This window comes from Lagenorhynchus albirostris, chromosome 2, assembly GCF_949774975.1.
Source record: "Lagenorhynchus albirostris chromosome 2, mLagAlb1.1, whole genome shotgun sequence".
Taxonomy (NCBI): Eukaryota; Metazoa; Chordata; class Mammalia; order Artiodactyla; family Delphinidae; genus Lagenorhynchus; species Lagenorhynchus albirostris.
Window position 1 is genome coordinate 132,132,847 of NC_083096.1, and position 25,527 is coordinate 132,158,373.

The 25,527-nt window shown below is 36.8% G+C and overlaps 1 protein-coding gene across 1 annotated transcript in view; it reads left to right on the forward strand.

The window, feature by feature from the left end:
* ITGB3BP (integrin subunit beta 3 binding protein) overlaps positions 1-25,527 on the forward strand; it is an 87,003-nt gene that overhangs the window by 49,031 nt on the left and 12,445 nt on the right. Inside the window, exons 4-7 of the mRNA XM_060139863.1 lie at positions 5,136-5,205; positions 23,618-23,696; positions 24,104-24,197; positions 24,527-24,586. Coding sequence (XP_059995846.1) covers positions 5,136-5,205; positions 23,618-23,696; positions 24,104-24,197; positions 24,527-24,586 — 303 coding nt within the window. The remainder of the gene's footprint in view (positions 1-5,135; positions 5,206-23,617; positions 23,697-24,103; positions 24,198-24,526; positions 24,587-25,527) is intronic.

A 25,527-nucleotide genomic window follows, 5' to 3' on the forward strand; every position in this document is an offset into this window, starting at 1 on the left:
TGTGGTTTTGTAAGAAATTGTCCATTTCTTCCAGGTCGTCCCTTTTATTGACATATATAGTTGCTTGTAGTAATCTCTCATGATCCTTTGTATTTCTGCAGTGTCAGTTGTTACTTCTCCTTTTTCATTTCTAATTCTGTTGATTTGAGTCTTCGCACTTTTCTTTTTGATGAGTCTGGCTAATGGTTTATCAATTTTGTTTATCTTCTCAAAGAACCAGCTCTTAGTTTTATTTATCTTTGCCATTGTTTCCTTCATTTCTTTTTCATTTATTTCGGATCTGATCTTTATGATTTCTTTCCTTCTAATAACTTTGGGGTTTTATTGTTCTTGTTTCTCTCATTGCTTTAGGTGTAAGGTTATATTGTTTATTTGAGATTTTTCTTGTTTCTTGAGGGAGGATTGTGCTGCTCTAAACTTCCCTATTAGAACTGCTTTTGCTGCATCCCATAGGTTTTGGATCATTGTGTTTTCATTGTCATTTGTTTCTAGGTTTTTTTGTTTAGAACTTCATGTTTGTTAAAACCTTTTTTTAAAAAATTTATTTTATTTTATTTATTTTAGGCTGTGTTGGGTCTTCGTTGCTACACGCGGGCTTTCTCTGGTTGCGACAAGCAGGATCTACTCTTCGTTGTGGTGTATGGGCTTCTCACTGCGGTGGCTTCTCTTGTTGCGGAGCACAGGCTCTAGTTGCACAGGCATCAGTAGCTGTGGCTCATGGGCTCAGTAGTTGTGGCTCGTGGGCTGTAGAGCACAGGCTCAGTAGTTGTGGAACACAGCACAGGCTTAGTTGCTCCACAGCATGTGGGATCTTCCCAGACCAGGGCTTGAACCCATGTCCCCTGCATTGGCAGGTGGATTCTTAACCACTGCACCACCAGGGAAGCCCTGTTTCTGGGTATTTTTTTATTTCCTCTTTGATTTCTTCAGTGATCTCTTGGTTATTTAGTAGTGTATTGTTTAGCCTCCATGTGTTTGTATTTTTTACCATTTTTTTCCTGTACTTGATATCTAGTCTCATAGCATTGTGGTTGGAAAAGATACTTGATATGATTTCAATTTTCTTAAATTTACCAAGACTTGATTTGTGACCCAAGATATCATCTATCCTGGAGAATGTTCCATGAGCACTTGAGAAGAAAGTGTATTCTGTTGGTTTTGGATGGAATGTCCTATAAATAAAAATAAAGTCCATCTTGTTTACTGTGTTATTTAAAGCTTGTGTTTCCGTATTTATTTTCATTTTGGATGATCTGTCCATTGGTGAAAGTGGGGTGTTATAGTCCCCCAGTATGATTGTGTTACTGTTGATTTCCCCTTCTGTAGCTGTTAGCATTTGCCTTATGTATTGAGGTGCTCCTATGTTGGGTGCATAAGTATTTACAATTGTTATATCATCTTCTTGGGTTGATCCCTTGATCATTATGTAGTGTCCTTCTTTGTCTCTTCTAATAGTCTTTATTTTAAAGTCTATTTTGTCTGATATGAGAATTGCTGCTCCAGCTTTCTTTTGATTTCCATTTGCATGGAATATCTTTTTCCATTCCCTCACTTTCAGTCTGTATGTGTCCCTAGGTCTGAAGTGGGTCTCTTGTAGACAGCATGTATACAGGTCTTGTTTTTGTATCCATTCAGCCAGTCTGTGTCTTTTTGGTTAGAGCATTTAATCCATATACATTTATGGTAATTATCAATAAGTATGTTCCTATTACCATTTTCTTAATTGTTTGGGGTTTGTTATTGTAGGTCTTTTCCTTCTCTTGTGTTTCCTGCCTAGAGAAGTTCTTTTAGCATTTGTTGTAAAGCTGGTTGCTGGTGCTGAATTCTCTTAGCTTTTGCTTGTCTGTAAAGTTTTAATTTCTCCGTCAAATCTGAGATCCTTGCTGGGTAGAGTAATCTTGGTTGTAGGTTTTTCCCTTCCATCACTTTAAATATGTCCTGCCACTCCCTTCTGGCTTGTAGAGTTTCTGCTGGAAGATCAGCTGTTAACCTTATGCGGATTCCCTTGTATGTTATTTGTTGCTTTTCCCTTGCTGCTTTTAATAGTTTTTCTTTGTATTTAATTTTTGTTTTGTTTTGTTTATGCGGTATGTGGGCCTGTCACTGTTGTGGCCTCTCCCATTGCAGAGCACAGGCTCCGGACGCGCAGACTCAGCGCCCATGGCTCACGGTCCTAGCCGCTCCATGGCATGTGGGATCTTCCCGAACTGGGGCACGAACCCGTGTCCCCTGCATCAGCAGGCGGACTATCAACCACTGCGCCACCAGGGAAGCCCTGTTTTTAATTTTTGATAACTTGATTAATAGGTGTTTTGGTGTGTTTCTCCTTGGATTTATCCTGTATGGGACTCTCTGTTTTCAACTATAATCTCTCTCAGTCCCTTTCTTTTTCCCTTCTTCTTCTGGGACCCCTAGAATTCGAATGTTTGTGCGTTTAATGTTGTCCCAGAGGTCTCTGACACTGTCCTCAATTCTTTTCATTTTTTTTCTTTATTCTGCTCTGCAGTAGTTATTTCTACTATTTTATCTTCCTGGTCACTTATCCATTCTTTTGCCTCAGTTATTCTGCTATTGATTCCTTCTAGAGAATTTTTAATTTCATTTATTTTGTTGTTCATCATTGTTTGTTTGCTCTTTAGTTCTTCTAGGTCCTTGTTAAACGTTTCTTGTATTTTCTCCATTCTATTTCCAAGATTTTGGATCATCTTTACTATCATTACTCTGGATTCTTTTTCAGGTAGACTGCCTATTTCCTCTTCATTTGTTTGGTCTGGTGGATTTTTACCTTGCTCCTTCATCTGTGTATTTATTTCTCTGTCTTCTCATTTTGCTTAACTTACTGTGTTTGGGGTCTCCATTTTGCAGGCTTCAGGTTCTTAGTTCCCATTGTTTTTGGTGTCTGCCCCCAGTGGGTAAGGTTGGTTCAGTGGGTTGTGTAGGCTTCCTGGTGGAGGGGACTGGTTCTGGTGGATGAGGCTGGATCTTGTCTTTCTGGTGAGCAGGACTGCATCCAGTGGTATGTTTTGGAGTATCTGTGAACTTATATGAGTTTAGGCAGCCTCTCTGCTAATGGGTGGGGTTGTGTTCCTGTCTTGCTAGTTGTTTGGCATGGGGTGTCCAGCACTGTAGCTTGCTGGTCATTGAGTGGAGCTGGGTCTTAGTGTTGAGATGGAGATCTCTGGGAGAGCTCTCGCTGATTGATATTATGTGTGGCTGTGAGGTCTCTGGTGGTCCAATGTCGTGAACTCGGCTCTCCCACCTCAGGGCTCGGGCCTGACACCCGGCCGGAGCACCAAGACCCTGTCAGCTACATAGCTCAGAAGAAAGGGGAGGAAAAAAAAGAAAGTAAGAAAAAATAATTTTTTTAATGAAATAAAATAAAGTTACTAAAATTAAAAATTTTTTTAATTATTAAAATAAGAAAGGTAATTAAGAAAAAAGAAGAGAGCAGCAAAATCAGTAAACAAATCTACCAAAGATAACAAGTGCTGAAAACTAAGATAAACATAAAAATCAGAAACTAGTTAGTCACATACAGCAAACCCCAAGTCTGTAGTTGCTTCCAAAGTCCACTGCCTCAATTTTGGGATGATTTGTTGTCTATTCAGGTATTCCACAGATGCAGGGTACATCAAGTTGATTGTGGAGATTTAATCCGCTACTCCTGAGGCTGAACAGAGAAATTTCCCTTTCTCTTCTTTGTTCGCACAGCTCCTAGGGTTCAGCTTTGGATTTGGCCCTGCCTCTGCATGTATGTCGCCCTCTGGCATCTGTTCTTTGCCCAGAAAGGAGGGGGTTAAAGGAGCAGCTGATCTGGGGGCTCTGGCTCACTCAGGCTGTGGGGAGGGAAGGGTACAGAATGTGTGGTGAGCCTGGGGTGGCAGAGGCTAGCATGACGCTGCAACAGCCCGAGGCATGCCATGTGTTCTGCTGGGGAAGTTGTCCCTGGAGCATGGGACCCTGGCAGTGGTGGGCTGCACAGGCTCCCTGGGGCTTGGGTGTGGATATTGACCTGTGCTTGCACACAGGATTCCTGGTGACTGCAGCAGCAGCATTAGTGTTTCATGCCTGTCCCTGGTGTCCGGGCTGATAGCCGTGGCTTGCACCTGTCTCTGAAGTTCATTTAGTCAGTGCTCTGAATCTCCTCTCCTTGCGCACCCCGAAACAATGGTCTTTTGACTCTTAGGCAGTTCCAGACTTTTCCTGGACTCGCAGCTAGCTGTGTTGCACTAGCCCCCCTCAGGCTGTGTTCACACAGCCAACCCCAGTCCTCTCCCTGGGATCTGACCTCTGAAGCCAAAGCCGAAGCTCCCAGCCCCACCTGCCCTGGTGGGTGAGCAGACAAGCCTCTTGGGCTGGTGAGTGTTGTCGGCATTGACCCTCTGTGCGGGAATCTCTCTGCTTTGCCCTCTGCACCCCTGTTGCTGTGCTCTCCTCCGTGGCTCCGAAGCTTACCCCTGGCACGCCCTGTCTCCGCCAGTGAAGGGGCTTCGTAGTGTGTGGAAACTTTTCCTCTTTCACAGCTCCCTCCCAGAGGTGCAGGTCCCGTCCCTATTCTTTTGTCTCTGTTTTTTCTTTTTTCTTTTGCCCTACCCAGGTACGTGGGGAATTTCTTGCCTTTTGGGAAACTTGAGGTCTTCTGCCAGTGTTCAGTAGGTGTTCTGTAGGAGTTGTTCCACGTGTAGATGTATTTCTGATGTATTTGTGGGTAGAAAGATGATCTCCACGTCTTACTCCTCTACCATCTTGAACGTCCCTCCTCATGAAAATATTTGATGAAAAACTAATGTATTTTAAATTAATTGTATTATCAAAGTGGGTTTATCTAGTTTTTCTTTTTAATATACCAAGCCCCAGTGGAAATTTTATTCAAAAGATTATTTCTTCTATATAATGTAATCATGAATAAAACATTAGGAGACTGGCAAATTAAAAAAAAAAACTACCTATTGAAAAGTTATCCACAATAGTGAAAAAATTTTCTCGTAACAAATTTCAGGATACTTTTTCTTTACCTACTCTTCTTTCATTTGTCAACCCTTTTATTTTCTATTGAAAAGTTGGTGATTTAAATTCTATTTAAAATTTGACAGTTTTTGCCTTAACTTTACGTTCTTTTTATTGCACACATATAGGAAAGAGGAAAAACTGGAATCACCTCAGTATAACCAAAAGAAAGGAATCTACTACAGAAGACAATGATGAGTAAGTTCGTTGTTGCTGAAATAATATACTCGTGTGTCTTAAAAGAAAAAGGTCATATTTGTTAAAGTGATGATTTAAGATAAATCATTTCCTTGCAGAAATGAATAGTTTATACCTGAGTAGAAGTATTTTTTCTTAAAGAAGTGAAATTCTTTATTTATGATGTGTTTTGCCATGTTCATATGATGGTGATATATGATACCTTTATTTTAATACCCATTTAGCCCAGTTTCCCCAGCCTATGCTTAAGAGACTAGCTTAGGGTAAAACTGAGGGAAACACCCTCTTTGGATTTACATGGATGGACAAGTAATACATTGTCTTGGAACATAATTGCTGGTTCAAGAGCTAGGAACACAGTGAAGCCAGCAGAGTAAGGAATCTAGAGGAACCTAGAAGGCTTATCGGCCATCAGTTATTTTCATATTGGCCTGTCAAGGGTGCCTTGAATGAAGTCATTATGTGTAAAAAGCTACTGCCTATGTATTCTGGGAAGAATATTTATATCTGTCCACTGAGGCTGGAAAAATTGAAATAAGCAGAACAGGGGGTTCAAGTTTTAAAGTACTTCATATGTTCAGCTCATTTACCTTTCCAGCTGTATCTTCTGTGTGCCATACAATGTGATGGATGGATGGGTAAAGATGAGGAAAATGAAACATCTACCCATTGGGAGCTTATGGTCTCATGTTGTAAGTTAATATATCTGCTCTAACTTAGAAATGGGTTATGGGTTATGTTTCGAAATGTTATTTATTTATTTATTTAAATTGAAATATAGTTGATTTACAATGTTGTGTTAGTTTCAGGTGTACAGCAAAGCAATTCAATTTTATATACATATATATGTGTGTGTGTGTGTGTGTGTGTATATATATGTTATTACAACCTATAGGTTATTACAAGATATTGAATATAGTTCCCTGTGCTATACAGTAGGCCCTTGTTGTTTATTTTATATTGAGTAATGTGAATCTGTTAATCCCAAACTGCTAATTTATCCCTCCCTTCCCCCCACTTTTCCCTTGGTATCCATAAGTTTGTTTTCTGTGTCTGTGAGTCTGTTTCTGTTTTGTAAGCAAGTTCATTTGTATCATGTTTTTTTAGATTCCACATATAAGTCATATCATATGATATTTGTATTTCTCTGTCTGACTTACTTTACTTAGTATCATCTCTAGGTCCTTTCATGTTGCTGCAAATGGCATTATTTCATTCTTTTTATGGCTGAGTAATGTCCCATTGTGTATATACACCACACCTTGTTTATCCATTCATCTGTCAATGGACATTTAGGTTGCTTTGGTGTCTTGGCTATTGTAAATAGCACTGCAATGAACATTGGGGCGCATGTATCCTTTCAAACCATGTTTTTATCTGTATATATGTCCAGGAGTGAGATTGCTAGATCATATGGTAGCTCCATTTTTAGTTTTTTAAGGAACCTCCATACTGTTCTCCATAGCAGCTGTACCACTTTACATTCCCACCAACAGTGTAGGAGGGTTCCCTTTTCTCCACACCCTCTCCAGCATTTATTATTTGTAGACTTTCTGATGATGGCCATTCTGACCAGTGTGAGGTGCTTTCTCATTGTACTTTTGATGTGCATTTCTCTAGTAATTAGCGATGTTGAGCATCTTTTCATGTGCCTCTTCGTCATCTGTATGTCTTCTTTGGAGAAATGTCTGTTTAAGTCATCTGCCCATTTTTTGATTGGGTTGTTTGTTTTTTTGTTATTGAGCCACATGAGCTCTTTGCAAATTTTGGAGACTAATCCCTTGTTGGTCACATTGTTTGCAAATATTTTCTCCCATTCTGTGGGTTGTCTTTTCGTATTGCTTATGGTTTCCTTTGCTGTGCAAAAGCTTTTAGGTTTAATTAGGTCCCATTTGTTTAATTTAGTTTTTATTACCATTACACTAGGAGTCAGCCGGAAAAAGATACTGCTGCGATTTATGTCAAAGAGTGTTCTGCCTGTGTTTTCCTCTGTGAGTTTTATAGTATCCAGTCTTACATTTAGATCTTTAATACATCTTAGTTTTGTATATGGTGTTAGAGAATGTCCTAATTTCATCTTTTTACATGTAGTTGTTCAGTTTTCTCATCACCACTCATTGAAGAGACTGTCTTTTCTCCATTGTATATTCTTGCCTCCTTTGTTGTAGATTAATTGATCATAAGTGCGTGGGTTTATTTCTGGTCTCTCCTGTTCCATTGATCTATGTGTCTGTTTTTGTGCCAGTACTATACTGTTTTGATGACTGTAGCTTTACAGTATAGCCTGAAGTCAGGGAGCCTGCTTCCTCCAGCTCCATTCTTTCTCAGGATTGTTTTGGCTCTTCAGGGTCTTTTGTGTTTCCATACAAATTTTTAAATTACTTGTTCTAGTTCTGTGAAAAATGCTATTGGTAATTTGATAGGGATTGCTCTGAATCTGTAGATTTCCTTGGGTAGTATGGTCATTTTAGCAATATTGAGTCTTCCAATCCAGGTGTACGGTATGTGTTTCTGTTTGTGTCATCTTCAGTTTCTTTCATCAGGGTCTTATTGTTTTTGGAGTACAGGTCTTTTTCCTCCTTTGGTAGGTTTATTCCTAGGTATTTTATTCTGTTGGATATGCTGGTAAATGGGATTGTTTAATTTCTCTTTCATTGTTAGTATATAGAAATGCAACAAATTTCTGTATATTAATTTTGTATCCTGCAACTTTACCAAATTATTGATGAACTCTAGTAGTTTTATGGTGGCATCTTTAGGATTTTCTAGGTATAGTATCATGTCATCTGTAAACAGTGACAGTTTTACTTCTTTTACTTCATTTCCAATTTGGATTACTTTTATTTGTTTTTCTTCTCTGATTGCTGTGTCTAGGACTTCCAAAATTATGTTGAATAAAAGTGGCAAGAGAGGGCATCCTTGTCTTGTTCCTGATCTTAGAGGAAATGCTTCCAGCTTTTCACTGTTGAGTATGATATTAGCTGTGGGTTTGTCATATGTGGCCTGTATTATGTTGAGGTAAATTCCCTCTACGCCCACTTTCTGGAGAGTTTTTATCATAAATGGATGTTGAATTTTATCAAAAGCTTTTTCTGCATCTATTGAGATGATCACATGCTTTTTATTATTCATTTGTTAATGTGGTGTTTCATGTTGATTGATTTGCTGATATTGAAAAATCCTTGCATCCCTGGGATAAATTCCACTTGATCATGATGTATGATCCTTTTAATGTATCATTGGATTTGGTTTGCTCATATTTTGCTGAAGGTATTTACATGTGTGTATTGACATGTAATTTTCTTTTTTTGTGATATGTTTGTCTGGTTTTGGTATCAGAGTTACATTGACTTCATAGAATGAGTTCAGAAGTGTTCCTTCCTCTGCAATTTTTTGAATGGTTTCAAAAGGGTCAGTTTTAACTCTTGTCCAGATGTTTGGTAGAATTTGCCTATGAAGCCATCTGATCCTGGATTTTTGTTTTTTGGTAGTTTTTAAATTACTGTTTCAATTTCAGTAGTTGTGATTGGTCTGTTCATATTTTCTATTTCTTTCTGGTTCAATCTTGGGTCTGAGTGTTTTTTAAATCATTTGAGTGAACCTTAGAATGCATTTTCCATACAAATTGTGTTGTTATTTGTGGTTATAACCTCAAGTCAGGGCTACAAGTCTATTTTTTTCATAATGTAGGTGAAGTATAGTATTAATCAGTAGTAGTCTAGATAAAAAGATATGGAGAGTGCCACTTAGAGTACAGTAGGGACAAAGGGAAGAGTTTTCTCAAAGAGGTGTCCTTCTTTGACAGCTTCATCTATCACCTGTACCCCTTTATCTGTTTATATAGCTGCTTTCCCTAGCCATGCTCCCCCCAGTTCCAAATATTTTCATGTGCCCTATCCCACAGATATTTTTGTTGTCAATTACCATTCCTCCTTCCTCTAACCAAAGTTCCAATTTCCTTGGTGAAACCAATCTCAACTAGATATTAAGTGAGAAGCATTATTTTTTTGTTTAACTCATTTAATATATTTTGAAAGAGACAGTAGATGTACATAATAAGAACTCAAACTGTACAAAGGGGTATATAGAAAGCAAGTGGCAAGTAACAATTTTTGAATCACATATAATCTTGTGTTTGAAAGCAGTTACCTGCTAAACCAAATTAATCTCTGATACAGTTGTATGAAGTATAACAAACTTAAAAGTAAAAGTAGACAGGAAATGAGAAAGTATTTTTGGACAGTAGTGATACCATGTAAGCAAACCAGACTTACCTGTTGCTTTCCCCTGAATCAGCTCCACTCAAGCTATCCTAAGTTTTCATAGTGTTTTTCCTTTTTTCTTCTGAACCCATCAATCTGCTTACAGCTTGACATTTTTTTTAACTTTTTATTTTATATTGGAGTATAGTTGATTAACAATGTTGTGTTAGTACAACAGAGTGATTCGGTTATACATATACACATTAGCTCCCATAGCAGTGAGCTTTCAAGTAGCAAGGGAGGAGCAAGAAACTTTGTTATGGGTCACTTAGGAATTTGCCAGTATTTATTTAATTTCCCTCAATATTTGTTTCTAAAGATCCCTGTTATTTATGTATATCACTCCATGACTTGGTGTTAGAATTAATGAATTTAAGTACAAGCCAAGATATCTTACAATGTATAAAAATTATGTGTTTCTGATTGTTTTTTTCCACCCATCATAAAATTACTCAGACCTAGTCAATAGAGCTGTTTTATTAGCTTTAGTAATAAGCTCTTTATTTATTCCATTTGTTTAGATTTGTTTTATTATTTTGTAAAACCATTCCAAAGACTTGGATTTTTTAAAACCTGAAATTAAACCGAACATTTTGTATTTTTAGATCAATTTTAAATGATTGTAACATTTTATGTTTTGTTTTGGCAATTGCATTAGGTTGTGGTTTTCCAGAGAAACAGAACCAATAGCAAATGTACATACATATAGTAATATAATAATAACAATAAAAATTATTACTGATGTAATAATTATTAATTAATAATAGATTAATAATGAATTATATATACAATTACCTATATAGATAGATTTATTATGAGGAATTGACTCATACAATTATGGAGGTTAAGTCCTACCATGTACCATCAGCAAGCTGGAGGTCCAGGAAAGCCAGTGGTATAATTTCAGTCTAAGACTAAAGGCCTGACGACCAGGGAAGCCAGTGGTGTAAAATCTCAGTTCAAGGGCAGAAGAGCAATATCCCAGCTAAAGCAGGCAAGCAGGGAACCCATCCTCCCTTCCTCTGCTTTTTCTTCTATTCAGACCGTCAGTGGATTGTATGATGCCCACCCACATTGGGGAAGGCAATTTACTGAGCCAGTATTAATTACTAAGACTGTTGCATAGCAGTGATTTTCTAATCCCATCATTCTTTCTGTTAGCTGGCCTTTTTGAAAGTCATGAGTTCATAGTGATATAGTGTCTTTCCTTGCCTTCCCCCTTTCCATATTTGCACTCCTTTTCAAACAGTAGATCTCTGGCTTCTATTAGCAGCAGTCCATTTGCACACTTGCTTATTCCTCCAGTATATACAAAATGGTTTCAAAATTCCTGCACTGCTAAAAACAAACCTGCAAAAGCATTTTTGTTTGCATTCTTTTTTGTCTTTAGTTTGAAGGTAGTCAAATTACTGTGTTCAGAACTACTTGGATTAGTTCTCCATATGAAGAATTAGTCAGTCATTTGAAGTAGTTAGGTTAGCTTGTTGATGTTTATATGCAATTTTGATATTTTTTTCTCATTCTTTTTTATTTTTGTTTTTTGACTGTGTAAAACAACTGATATGGTTCCAAAAGTCAAAACTTTACAAAAAAGTATACATAGAGATGTGTTACTATTCCCTGCTGCATTCCTTCTGTGTAGTCCCTATAAGTAACCAAATTAATTAGTTTCTGGTTTACCTTTCAGATGTTTATTTTTATAAAATTAAGCCATTTCATTTATTTTATCTCATTTCTCTTCTTATACAAAGATGGCATACAGTTTATACTCTTTCATACTTCGCTCTTTTCACTTACAAATATGTCCTGAAATCACTGCCTGTTAATTGACTTGGCAAGTTTTAAATGTAAGAATTCTCCAGCAGGAAAATATAGTTCCATGTTTTAGGTAAATTTTTTTTCCCAGAAAACAAGCAATTAGTGACATGTCAATAAAGCTCAATATGTCAGTAATATTTGTTTATAAATTAAACAAACACCTACACATTAATATTTCATGTGAACGTCTATATTCTTTATTCTCTAAAAGGAAAATATATAATTCACTGCCATTGGTTTTTCTTCCTCTTTGCAAATTTTTGCTGCTGCTGGCACTGCTACAAAAAATGCAGTAATGGTGACTGTCCTTCTATAAAGTTTGTTTTCATATAATTGTAGGTTTGTCATTTTGAGAAGTAAAACATAGATCATGTGTACCCTTTTCCCACTTTCCTGACATGATAACATCTTCCAAAGCTGTAGTACAATATCAGAACCAGGAAATTGATGTTGATACAATGCACCAATCTTTATTCAGTTTTCTAAATTTTACAATACATATTCATTTGTATATGTGTGTATATGTTCTATGCAATTTTATCACATATGTAGGTTCACGTATCCACCACCACAGTCAAGATACAGAATAGTCCTTTCACCACAAGGATCCCTCCTGCTGTATAAAGTGTATTTTTAATCACTGGTTTATTCTCTTATAGGCAGAAGAGTAACTTTTATTTCTATACTAATCCAAATAAGACCTTTTTAACAGTAATGTTACACCAGAAATGGGTTTTGTTTTTTATCTATACAATTTAATTGTGGCAAGTAACCACATTGCAGAATTCTAATTTTCTCTTTACTGTGTTTTAAGTATTTAATCAAAGAGCAAGAATACTGACTTATGGATCATTTTCTGCTTAAATGAGGGTCTCTGGGGGTAAGTTAGTTGAAAATGTTTATCAAAAGCTTAGGATGAAGATATAGTTATGCCTATATTCTGTAGGTGATCAAAGACTAAGAGGGAAACCAGTATTTACTTTTATTTTCAACTGTTTAAAATTCTTGAAAGGAAAGAATGAAAACTTTCCTCCAAACATCAGTAACAAGACAACCATGGTCACTTTCCCCACTGGATTCAATATTTTAGTGAAAATTCTAGCCAGAGCAATTAGATAAGAAAAAGAATGAAAAGGCATCCAACTGGAAAAGAAGAAATAAAACTATCTCTATTTGCAGATGACATGATCCTGTAGAGAGAGACTCCCGAAGAATGCACAAGAAACTGCTAGTATTAATAAACAAATTCAGCAAAATTACAGGGTATATGATCACACAAAAATCAATTGTGTTTCTATACACCTGCAGTAAACAATTTGAAAAGGAAATGAAGGAGGCAATTCTATTTACAGTAGCATTTAAAAGAATAAAATACCTAGGAATAAGTTTAACCAAAGAGGTGAAAGACTTGTACACTGGAAACTGCAAAGTATTGCTGAGAGAAATTAAAGAAGACCTAAATAAATGGAAAGACAGCCTGTGTTCATGGGCAGAAGATTTAATTTGTTAAGATGTCAATACCTCTACCCAAAGTGATCTACAGATTCAGTGTAATGCCTATCAAAATTCTACACCATGTACAAAAATTATTCAGTCATAAAAAGCAATGAGGTTCTGATAACATGCTACAAACACAATGAACCTTGAAAGCATATTGTAAGTGAAATAAGCCAAATGCAAAAGGACAAACATTATACAATTACAATTATATGCAATATCTAGAATAGACAACTTCAAAGAGACAGAAAGTAGATCAGAGATTACCAGGGGCTAAGGGTTATTGCTTAATTTACAAAAGCTTTAATTTACAAAATTGCTTTAATTTACAAAAATTTACAAAGAGCTCATGTGGCTCAATAACAAAACAAACAACCCAATCAAAAAATGGGCAGAAGACCTAAATAGACATTTCTTCAAAGAAGACATACAGATGACCAAGAGACACATGAAAAGATGCTCAACATCGCTAAATACTAGAGAAATGCACATCAAAACTACAATGAGAAATCACCTCACACTGGTCAGAATGGCCATCATCAGAAAGTCTACAAATAATAAATGCTGGAGAGGGTGTGGAGAAAAGGGACCCTCCTACACTGTTGGTGGGAATGTAAAGTGGTACAGCTGCTATGGAGAACAGTATGGAGGTTCCTTAAAAAACTAAAAATAGAGCTACCATATGATCTAGCAATCCCACTCCTGGGCATATATCCAGAGAAAAACATGGCTTGAAAGGATACATGCACCACAGTGTTCATTGCAGTGCTATTTACAATAGCCAAGACATGGAAGCAACCTAAATGTCCATTGACAGATGAATGGATAAAGTAGGTGTGGTACATATATACAATGGAATATTACTCATCCATTAAAAAGAATGAAATAATGCCATTTGCAGCAACGTGGATGGACCTGGAGATTATCATACTAAGTGAAGTAAGTCAGACAGAGAAAGACAAGTATCATATGAAATTGCTGATATGCAGAAACTTTAAAAAAATGATACAAATGAACTTATTTATAAAACAGAAACAGACTCACAGACCTAGAGAGAGAACTTATGGTTACCAGGGCAGAAGGGTAGGAGGGAGGGATACATTGGGAATTTGAGACTGACATGTACACACTGCTGTATTTAAAATGGATAACCTTGGTCAGCTAATCTATGACAGAGGAGGCAAGGATATACAATGGAGAAAAGACAGTCTCTTCAGTAAGTGGTGCTGGGAAAACGGGACGGCTACATGTAAAAGAATGAAATTAGAACACTCCCTAACACCATACACAAAAATAAACTCAAAATGGATTAGAGAACTAAATGTAAGACCAGACACTATAAAACTCTTAGAGGAAAATATAGGAAGAACACTCTTTGACATAAATCACAGCAAGATATTTTTGGATCCACCTCCTAGAGTAATGGAAATAAAAACAAAAATAAACAAATGGGACCTAATGAAACTTCAAAGCTTTTGCACAGCAAAGGAAACCATAAACAAGACGAAAAGACAGCCCTCAGAATGGGAGAAAATATTTGCAATCGAATCAATGGACAAAGGATTAATCTTCAAAATATATAAATAGCTCATGCAGCTCAATATTAAAAAAACAAACAACCCAATCCAAAAATGGGCAGAAGACCTAAATAGACATTTCTCCAAAGAAGACAGCACATGAAAAGCTGCTCAACATCACTAATTATTAGAGAAATGCAAATCAAAACTACAGTGAGGGGCTTCCCTGGTGGCGCAGTGGTTGAGAGTCCGCCTGCTGATGCAGGGGACACGGGTTCGTGCCCCGGTCCAGGAGGATCCCACGTGCCACAGAGCGGCTGGGCCCGTGAGCCATGGCTGCTGAACCTGCGCGTCCAGAGCCTGTGCTCTGCAACGGGAGAGGCCACAGCAGTGAGAGGCCCAAGCACCAAAAAAAAAAAAAAAAATCTACAGTGAGGTAGGCTTCCCTGGTGGTGCAATGGTTAAGAATCCACCTGCCAATGCAGGGGACATGGGTTCAAGCCCTAGTCTGGGAAGATCCCACATGCCTCGGAGCAACTAAGCCCAGGCGACACAACTCCTGAGCCTGCACTCTAGAGCCCACGAGCCACAGCTACTGAAGCCCACACGCCTAGAGCCTGTGCTCCGCAACAAGAGAAGCCACCACAATGAGAAGCCTGTGCATGGCAACAAAGAGTAGCCCCCGCTCGCCGCAACTAGAGAAAACCCATGCACAGCAACAAAGACCCAAAGCAGCCAAAAATAAATTAAATAAATAAATACATTTATAAAAAACAAACAAACAAAACTACAATGAGGTATCACCTCACACCAGTTAGAATGGGCATCATCAGAAAATCTACAAACAACAAATGCTGGAGAGGGTGTGGAGAAAAGGGAACCATCTTGCACTGTTGATGGGAATGTAAATTGATACAGCCACTATGAAGAACAGTATGGAGGTTCCTTAAAAAACTAAAAATAGAATGACCATATGACCCAGCAATCCCACTACTAGGCATATACCCAGAGAAAACCATAATTCAAAAAGACACATGCACCCCAATGTTTATTGCAGCACTGTTTACAATAGCCAGGTCGTGGAAGCAACCTAAATGCCCATTGACAGACGAATGGATAAAGATGATGTGGTACATATATACAGTGGAATATTACTCAGCCATAAAAAGGAACGAAATTGGGTCATTTGTTGCGACGTGGTTGGATCTAGAGACCGTCATACAGAGTGAAGTAAGTCAGAAAGAGAAAAACAAATATCGTATATTAGCACATATATGTGGAAACTAGAAAAATGGTACAGGTGAATTGGCTTGCAGGGCAGAAATTGAGACACAGATGTAGAGAACAAACGTATGGACACCAAGGGGGGAAAGCGGCAGAGGTGGGGGTGGGGGTGTGATGAATTGGGCGATTGAGATTGACATGTATACACTGATGTGTATAAAATGGATGACTAATAAGAACCTGCTGTATAAAAATATTTTAAAAATTTAAAAATTAAAAATAAAATAAAATAGATAACCCACCAGGACCTACTGTATAGCACAGGGAACTATGCTCAGTATTCTGTAATAACCTAAATGGGAAAAGAATTTGAAAAAGAATAGATGCATGTGTATGTATAACTGAATCACTTTGCTGTAAACCTGAAACTAACACAACATTGTTAATCAACTATAGTCCAAAATAAAATTTAAAAAGAGAAAAACAGCTACAGGAACAGCTAAAGAAAACCTTCCTGAGAAAGCTTTTGCGAATATAATGGAATAAATAGACCTAAATACAGAAAAAAAATTCTTTTGATAAGAAATGTCCAATTTTTTATGTTGTCCAGATTTTTTATTTAACCAGTCTTTCTTCAGAGAAAAATGCCATTAATTAATTTTGATGTGCATAAGAATCTCCTGGAAAACGTATTTCTAGGCCCCATCTAGTGATATTCTTGATTAGTAGATCTTGAATGCAGCCTAGTTTTAAAAAAGTTGTATCTTTACCAGTCTCACCAAGGAATTTTGATGCCAGTGGTGAGTTACACTTTGGGAAATATTATTATAAACATAGGTCAGAAACACCTCAGTTCAGCATCTTTTCATGTACCAGTTGGACATCTGTGTCTTCTTTGAAAAAATGTCTATTCAGCTTCTCTGCTAATTTTTTATCAGTTTTTTGTTGTTGTTGAGTTATATGCGTTCTTTATATATTTTGGATATTAACCCCTTATTGAATATATGATTTGCAAATATCTTCTCACATTCAGTAGGCTGCATTTTCATTTTGTTGATGGTTTCCTTTGGTGTGCAGAAGCTTTTTAGTTTGATGTAGTCCCATTGATGTATTTTTGCTTTTGTTTCCCTTGCCAGAGAAGATATATCTAGAAAGATATTGCTAAGACCAATGTCAAAAGAGTATACTGTCTAATACACAGTTGGTGGGAATGTAAATTGGTGTAGCCACTTTGGAAAACAGTATGGCGATTCCTCAGAAAATTAAGAATAGGACTACCATAGGATCCAGTTATCCCATTTCTGAGTATTTAACCAAAGAATACAAAAATACTAGTTCAAAAAAATATATGCACCCTTATGTTCATTACAGCATTATTTTACAGTAGCCAAGCTATAGAAATAACTTAAGTGCCCATCAGTGGATGAATGGATAAAGAAGATGTGGCATAGCATATATATATACAATGGAATACTACTCAGCCATAAAATAAAAAGATGAAGTCTTGCCATTTGTGATAACATGGATGGACCTTGAGGGTATATGGTAAGTGAAATAAGTCAGAGGAAGACAAATACAACATGATTTCACTCATATGTGGAATATAAAAGACAGAGAAACAAAAAACCAGAATAAATGAACTAAACAAAACAAACATGTAGATACAGAGAACAGAGTAGCGGTTACCAGAAGGGAGGGGACAGAGGGAGGGCAAAATGGATAAAGGGAATCAACTGTATGGTGACAGATGGAAACTAAATTTTTGGTGGTAAGCACACTGTAGTGTATACAGAAGTGGAAGTATAAGGTTGTACACATGAAACATATAATTTTATAAACCAATATTACCTCAAAATAAAGAGAAAAAAAAACACCTGGGTTCAAGTCCTGACTGTGCTCCTTATTGTGTACCCTGAATAATTAAATAATTTATTTGTGCTTCAGTTTCCATACCAATAAAATGGAGATAATATTTACCACAGAGAGTTGCTTTTTTGTCGTTGTTGTTTTAATTTATTTACTTTTATTTATTTTTGGCTGTGTTGGGTCTTTGTTGCTACGCGTGGGCTTTCTCTAGTTACGGTGAGCAGGGGCTACTCTTCGTTGCAGTACGCGGGCTTCTCATTGCAGTGGCTTCTGTTGTTGCGGAGCATGGGCTCTAGGCGTGCCGGCTTCAGTAGTTGTGGCTTGTGGACTCTATAGTTGTGGCTCGCGGGCTCTAGAGCACAGGCTCAGTAGTTGTGGTGCACGGGCTTAGTTGCTCCACGGCGTGTGGGATCTTCCCAGACCAGAGTTCGAACCTGTGTCCCCTGCATTGGCAGGCGGATTCTTAACCACTGCACCACCAGGGAAGTCCCCAGAGAGTTGTTTTAAAGATTAAACAGGATACAGCTTGTAAAGTAATAAATACAATGCCTTGTATTTGGAAAGAGCTCAAAAAATGTTAGCAATATATTTCATTTTTATAATCCAGCTATCATCATCCAAAATAATTTAGATTAATAGAGTTAGGTAAGTAGAGGTTCAGTGATGGATTAACCTTTTTCTGTATAAGACTTTTTTTTTAACATCTTTATTGGAGTATAATTGCTTTACAATGGTGTGTTAGTTTCTGCTTTATAACAAAGTGAATCAGCTATACATATATCCCATCTCCTCCCTCTTGCGTCTCCCTCCCACCCTCCCTATCCCACCCCTCTAGGTGGTCACAGAGCACCGAGCTGATCTCCCTGTGCTATGCAGCTGCTTCCCACTAGTTATCTTTTTGACATTTGGTAGTGTATATATAATATTGTGAGAATGAAGAAAAACTTGTTCATTAAACTTATTGTGGTAATCGTTTCATTATGTAGGAAGGTCAAATCATTATGCTGTACACCTTATACTTAAATAGTGCTGCATGTCAGTTATATCTCAATAAAATTGAAAGAAAAATTAAAATAAATTTTATAAAAAGAACATCTTGAGGATTTTATCCCTGTTATGTACATGCAGTTCTCAGGTTTCTTGAGATTTTATAAAAATACAAGTCTCTTATGGGTAGTGACTTCCAGATAAGTTTTTAGTAATGGAATTAATTAAGAGTTCACTTGTGGCCTTTGAGAGTATAGTGTTAGTAGAGGAGTAAGGCAGAAATCTGAATATTTGAATTTAATTTCAGGATGGAGGAAGTGGAGATTGATCTAGACCATTATTTTGAGCAATGGTTTGTAAAGAGAGAATATTCATTAAGTAAAAGAGTTAAAAGCATCAGGGGCCCAGCAAAATCATATATGTACTTGTAATATTGACCATCAGTAGTGCTGTAAGTTTTCTCTAGCACTCACAGCTTGGGCCAGGAATGAAGAAAACAAATAGGTAGGAAATCCAGGATTACGTATTAGACACCCATGTGTGTGGCAGAAGGTTAAAGGACTGAGAAAATTTTCTTATTCTTCAAGTTTTTTCCAGCTTAATTGAAGTATAATTGGCAAATAAAATATATATATTTAAAGTGTATAACGTGATGATTTGATATATGTATACATTGTGAAATAATTATGACAGTAAGGTTAATTAACATATTTACCATCTTACATAGTTACCTTGTTTTCTTGGTGGTGAGAATGCTTAAGATCTACTCTTCTTATCAATTTGAAGTATACAATATAGTATTTTTTAACTATAGCTACCGTGCTGTACATGAGATCCCCAGAACTTATTCATCTTATAAATGAAGACTTGTACACTTTGACCAGCATCTCCCTGTTTCCCCCACCCAGCTTTCTCAGTGATGCAACAAACATGAACTATGAAGTCTATGATTAGAAGGACGTAAAAGAAAGAAAAAAATAAAAGATGAGCATATTTCACTTGGATCTAGGAATGGATGTTTAATGGACTAGGTCTTTTTTATTTTATTCATTGATCCATCAAATAATATCTACCATACTACAGACACCATGCTAGGTAACTTGGTTTATAACGTAAACAAGTAGAGCCTGTCCTTGCCTTCATGGAACTTACAGTCTGGTGAGGAAGACAGATGCCAAACAATTGGAAGTTACAGAAAGGGGGAAATCAGGATCTTTAAAGACCATTATGGCTTTTAGACGTTTCTCCTCTTCTCTCATTACACCCACAGTGCCTGCACAGTTAATACAGTAGGCACCATGAGTCGCATGCTAGGGAATCTTGAAGACATTAGTGGGCTCCTGTCCTATCTCCTTTGCCTCCCTTCTTCCACATCTAGAATGGCACAGCAACAGCTGAGTTAATGCTTGCTAACCACCTGTATCAGCAATTTTTAGTCAGACCCACCAATTTAACGATAGTTTCTCCTTATTCTTTTAGTTCTCCCCTCAGAATATATCTGAGGAACTTTATGGAGAAAAGGAAAATGATGAAGCTAAATTTGAAGGTAAGAATGGAAAATAATTGAAAGCAGTCAAGATGGGAAAAAAACAGAATTGGAGCAGAATGATAGTTTTGAAAGTTACATTACATATGACTTGCTTGAAACTGAAGAAATTTCTGTGGAAGAAATTTAAAGTATAATTAATGGATACATCCCTCCATGGATTTTATGTGGTCGAAGCATCTAATTTCAGTTGTTCTTCAGAATAATAAGACTTCCTCTTTGGGGAAAATGAGAGAACTCTGAATTTCACAGTGAGACTTTTCTAGGCAAACTGGAAAAGGCACCGAAAACCCTGAATTTTTGGCATGTGGCTTTCTCAAGAGAAAAAGAGATATTCATAGTGAACATACCATAAGAATCTGCCCTGACGTAAGGCAGTCTGGCAAAAACATGTCAAAACGTGAACAACTTTCTGTTGTGCGGGAGCAACTGGATCATAGTTTCTTTTTAAAGGTATCTTAGAGGACTAACCCAGACACTTTAAAAATACCCGTTGGTAAAAAAAGATAATGCTGGACTTTTACTCTGTTGACAAACAAAAAAAGATTCATTCAAGGAGGACCAAGATTTCAGATTTCTCAAGTTGTACTACAGTGGTCTTTGGCCATAATATAGGATGTGATCAAATCTTATAAGGATGCCATGAAGCTGGCAGCAGTCACAAGATATCGGGATGCAGTACCCATCAACATCTGCATAGCTTGCAATGGTCATTATAAGATGAAGGATTTGATCCAATTTAGTCCAGCCAGAGGTAAATCTGTTTAAGAAAGGAGTAGTGTTCTATAAAATCTGAACGGCACCTACTGATGACACTTTCACTCACCAACTTGAAAGAGGGAGCAACAATAACTTGGAAATTTTGTAACAAATGTATTCTGCAGGCAGGAATAAAAGATGGTTGGTTTTCAGAAATAAGTAAATTAGTGAAGGGACATCGAGATGATATTAAAGCAAACAGTGATGCTGTCTTAAGGCAACAAAGTACAGTTTGAACCATCCATTGAAAATATAGAAAATGCTATTAGCAGCAATAAAAATCCAGTCTCCAGCACAAATGGGATTAAATATAAAAATTGCCATTTTGTCTAGGATGAAGACAGTGGCAACCATTCTTCTCCCAAAAGCTGCTCAGCAAGTAGTTTATCTCCAAAGATTATGAAGCCTTGTCCACTGAGTCAGAAGATGTAGAAATGGAGAACACACTTACTGAATTTCTCAAAATTTAACAGTTGGATGACAGTTTTAAAACCGTTCTGTGAATTTGGTTGCAACCGAGATGGGAAAAGGAGTTGATTTCACCTAGGAAGAAGTAAAAGGACGAGGAGGAGGAAAGGAAAGGAAATTAAAATAAAAATTACAAGAGTGATGGAGTGTCCACTACTCTACTTGGTCCTGCAGTGGAGGCAAGTTTCCCTGCAAAAGTAGCTTAGGCATGTGAAGAATATCTTGATAGTCAGAGAATTGATACTCAGTCCAAAAACTCCAAGGTTACAAACAGTTTGCTTAGCTGCTGGATAACTATCTTAACTTGGGAGAGAGATTTACTAATAGGATTGTTGGGGATGCTACATAGCACAGCTCCTGGGGGCACCATTCACATCTTACTCTATCTGAACAGAGCTCCTTTGAGTCATTCAAGATGGCAATCCTGCAGGACCCAGCCCTTCCCACACAATTCCCTGAGGGTAGACAGGGAACAGCATCAGTTCCTTAAGGTATGATAAGACAGTGTGGAGAGGCTCTGCCCCTCCAATCCTCCCAGGAAAGGGATGCAAGGAAAAGAGCCCCTAGGACTCCTCCTCATAGCAGAGTAGCTTAATTGCCTCAGCTTTGCACTTCTGAAGCACTTAGTAGGCTTACGTATAATATAGGGGAAGCTGGAGGTTCCCAGCCCTGGGTGGGAGTCACTTAAGTCATCTTGCTCCTTCAGGCTTTTGGAGCTCAATTGGAGGAGATGGAATCCTTTTATGATACTCTGTCACAAACTGAGGTTCCAGTGGTGAGCAGTTGAGGCCTCAGACAGATAGATGACTTCTAATTTAAAATGCATAATAATAAAGGAAAATTTTTAAAGAAAGACTATGACCTGTAATTCCACTGTCCTCACATAATTTTTAGCTTTTGCATAATGCTTTCTCTCCATTCCTTGTTGTATACTTAGATATATATTTTACTTAGTTGAAACATACTGTTCAGGGACTTCCCTGGTGGCACAGTGGTTAAGAATCCGCCTTCCAATGCAGGGGACACGGGTTTGAGCCCTCGGCCAGGAAGATCCCACATGCCACAGGGCAACTAAGCCCGTGCACCACAACTACTGAGCCTGCACTCTAGAGCCTGCGAGCCACAACTACTGAGCCCTCATGCCACAACTACTGAAGCCTGCGCGCCTAGAGCCCGTGCTCCGCAACAAGAGAAGCCACTGCAATGAGAAGCCCGCTCGCCGCAACTAGAGAAAGCCCACGTGCAGCAACGAAGACCCAATGCAGCAAAAAATTAATTAAAAAAAAAAAACATACTGTTCATATTCATTGTGTATGTACATTTAACATCACGTTGGTCTTATTTTTTAATAGCACACAAATGTTAATGGATAACACTGATGTGATTTTGAAAAGCACTTAAAGAGAATATCTAGTTTCTCTCATAAAATCGATAGTATGCATTTGTGCTCTCCGAAACAGTAGTCACTAGCCAGCCACACATGGCTAATGAGCATTTTAAATGTGACTATTCTGAAATGAGCTGTGCTATGCGTGTAAAGTATACACTGAATTTTGAAAAAAAAAGTAAGTATAAAATATCTCGAATAATTTTTATACTGATTACATGTTGAAATGGTAATACTTTGGATATATTGAGTTAAATATATCATTAAAATTAAGTTCACCTATTTCTTTTTACTTCTTTTAATGTGGCTACTAGAAAATTTTTAATTACATATGTGGCTTGCATTATATTTTTGTTAGACTGCACTGGTATAGATTATCATACACAGCTATGAGATCTTAAAATTGAAAAAGAAACTAAAATTGCAGCCATAAGGAAATGGTTAAATCATCTTTGGTGTATTCATTAGGTACAATATTGTGCAGCTTTTAAAATTATAGACACATGAATATGTGTGTGTGTGTGTGTAATGTTATATTAAGGCAAGAAAGTGTGGTATAAAGTTATAAAAATATTTTTAAAACCTAAGATTTTTCCAGAATGCTAATATGCTAACTAGAGATATGTTTAGAAGGAAGGTAGAATTACAAAGTGAAGTTTTCTTTGTTTTCAAATTTAAAAGAGTGCCTTTGTCACATTGAGATATATTAAAGCTAAAAAACTTGGTTTTTTATTAAAGAAGATCACTGGGTAACACTGATTCATAAGCTTAGATCTAGGTCAATAAGGAGATGGGGATGTATTAGTTTTCTCAAAGTGGTATGGGGGAGAAAGGACAAGCCAGCTATATCTTCTCTCCCACTGCAAAGTGGGAATGAGAAAGTGAAACACCAAAGGACAGGATGGTTGGTAAAATATACTGTTTGTGAAGGAATGAAAGCATGAAGGAGGAGCATTTACATCTTTTACCACTTTGAAAAATATAAAGAAAAGGATTAGAAAACTGAATCAAAGATGCTTTCAAAAGAATTAAAGCTCTGAAAGTGCCTGATCTTGCTGAATACTTTTTTCTTCATTCATAGATTCATGGTGTTGCTATCTAAAGTTGAGAAATCATCAGACGAATTCATGGAAATAATGCAAAATTTAAGTAATATACAGGTTTGCTTTTTTTGGCATATAATTTTTCATATTCTATTACCCTATTTGAAAAAGAATAGGAGAATCCAATCCCAGAAAGAACTTACAGGGGATATGTTCAATTTACTTTTCATGGGAACTTCTTTTCATGTATGAACATTAATTAAGCATAATATTTTAGTAATATCTGGCTTCTTCACATTTAAAAGTAAATTTATTAATTATGTTTAGTCTTTTTAGTTAATGAGTTGTTTTTATTTAGGTATTTTAAGGCTTGCAGTAGTTAACCTAACAGAAAAAGTTAAATTTCATTATCATAGAGTTTAAGTTTTTCATATGAAGGAAGCAGTATACTGTATTTTCACTAGACTTGTCAGTAGTATTATATTTGTAGAGAACTTAACTCATTTAAGATGACTTTCTTTTAGGCTTTGGAGGACAGTAGAGAGCTTGAAAATCTCATTGGTATCTCCCATACATCAGGTGTCTTAAAAAGAGAAATGCAGAAAACAAAAGACCTACGTAAGAGAAATTTATGAGTTTTTGATCGTGTCTCTCTATTACTTGTTTGCAAACTTAGAACAGGAAGCCACATATCTTTTGCCAGGATATGTTATTTCAGGGATTCTTCTTGAATGTGAAGGGAAAGAATGTACCTTGGTAACTGGTATTAGGCTTTTTTTTAATGCAGTTCTCATTCTTTACAAAAGATATAAGGTATTGCATTTTATACTTGATATTTATAAGTATGTATTGCTTGAAATTATTTCTTATGAAGTTGTTTCTTCCAAAATGAGAAATTATTTAATATTCTGTATTAATTTTTAATGTGAGATTTTTTTTTCCTTTAGTGACAAAAGTAACAAAACAAAAACTATTTGAAAAGAAGAATTCAGGACTTCCCAACAAAGGTGAGAGTTGTGTTTTAATTTATTACATAAAGAGATCCTTTCATCTCATTTTACCATTTCAACCAATTATCATGGGCCCTTTTTTTAAAAGACCACGAATCTCATTTGAAAAACATTATATTGCATTTAGCAAAAGACCGTGTCTGGTAAGATCAGCTTCCCTGATGACTGAACTTTTGAAATACAATTTCCAGTTCGAGTTAAATTTTTTCTTCTGTTAAAAGTTCTTTTTGAGAATACAGACAAATGGGGCAACAATGCATTAATATATGGCAGCTTTTAATGGTGAATTAGAAAGATCCACAAAACATAAAAAGTTACTTTGTAACCAGTGTTCTGAAAGCTTTCAGATTATTAATGACATTTGACCTACTGTGAACTCACACCTTGGGGCATTTCACAGTATGGGAAACTAAATTAGCAGATTTTAAGTTCTCATAACACATGCACATTCATACCTCAGTAAGCAAAATACTATAAAATATTAAAACCATTAGACCAACTTAAGAGGGATGATTTTAATATTACTGACATGAGTGCCATTTGGCAAACTCTGCAGATAGAGGTAGCCCTGAAGTGGATAGCCATGTTTTAGTCTACCATTTTTGAGTACCAATGACTACCATTTGTTGAGGACTAATAATTACTGTGTTCCCAATACTAGAATCAGCAGAGCATTACAACAACCCTGCAAGATAGCTATTATTGTCATTATCGATAAGCAGCAAAGACACAGAAAAATATTAAGTAACTTGCCCAAAGACACTGCTACTTAAGTGTCAGAGCAGGGATTCCAACTAAAGACCAGTCTTACTCAAAAAGTATGGTCTTTGCATTTTTCCATGTTGTCTCTTCCTAAAACAAATGAAATCATCCAGTCATCCCTGCTCTCAGATTCAAACATAAGGCATAACTGAAACTGGTTCAACCATTCTAGTATG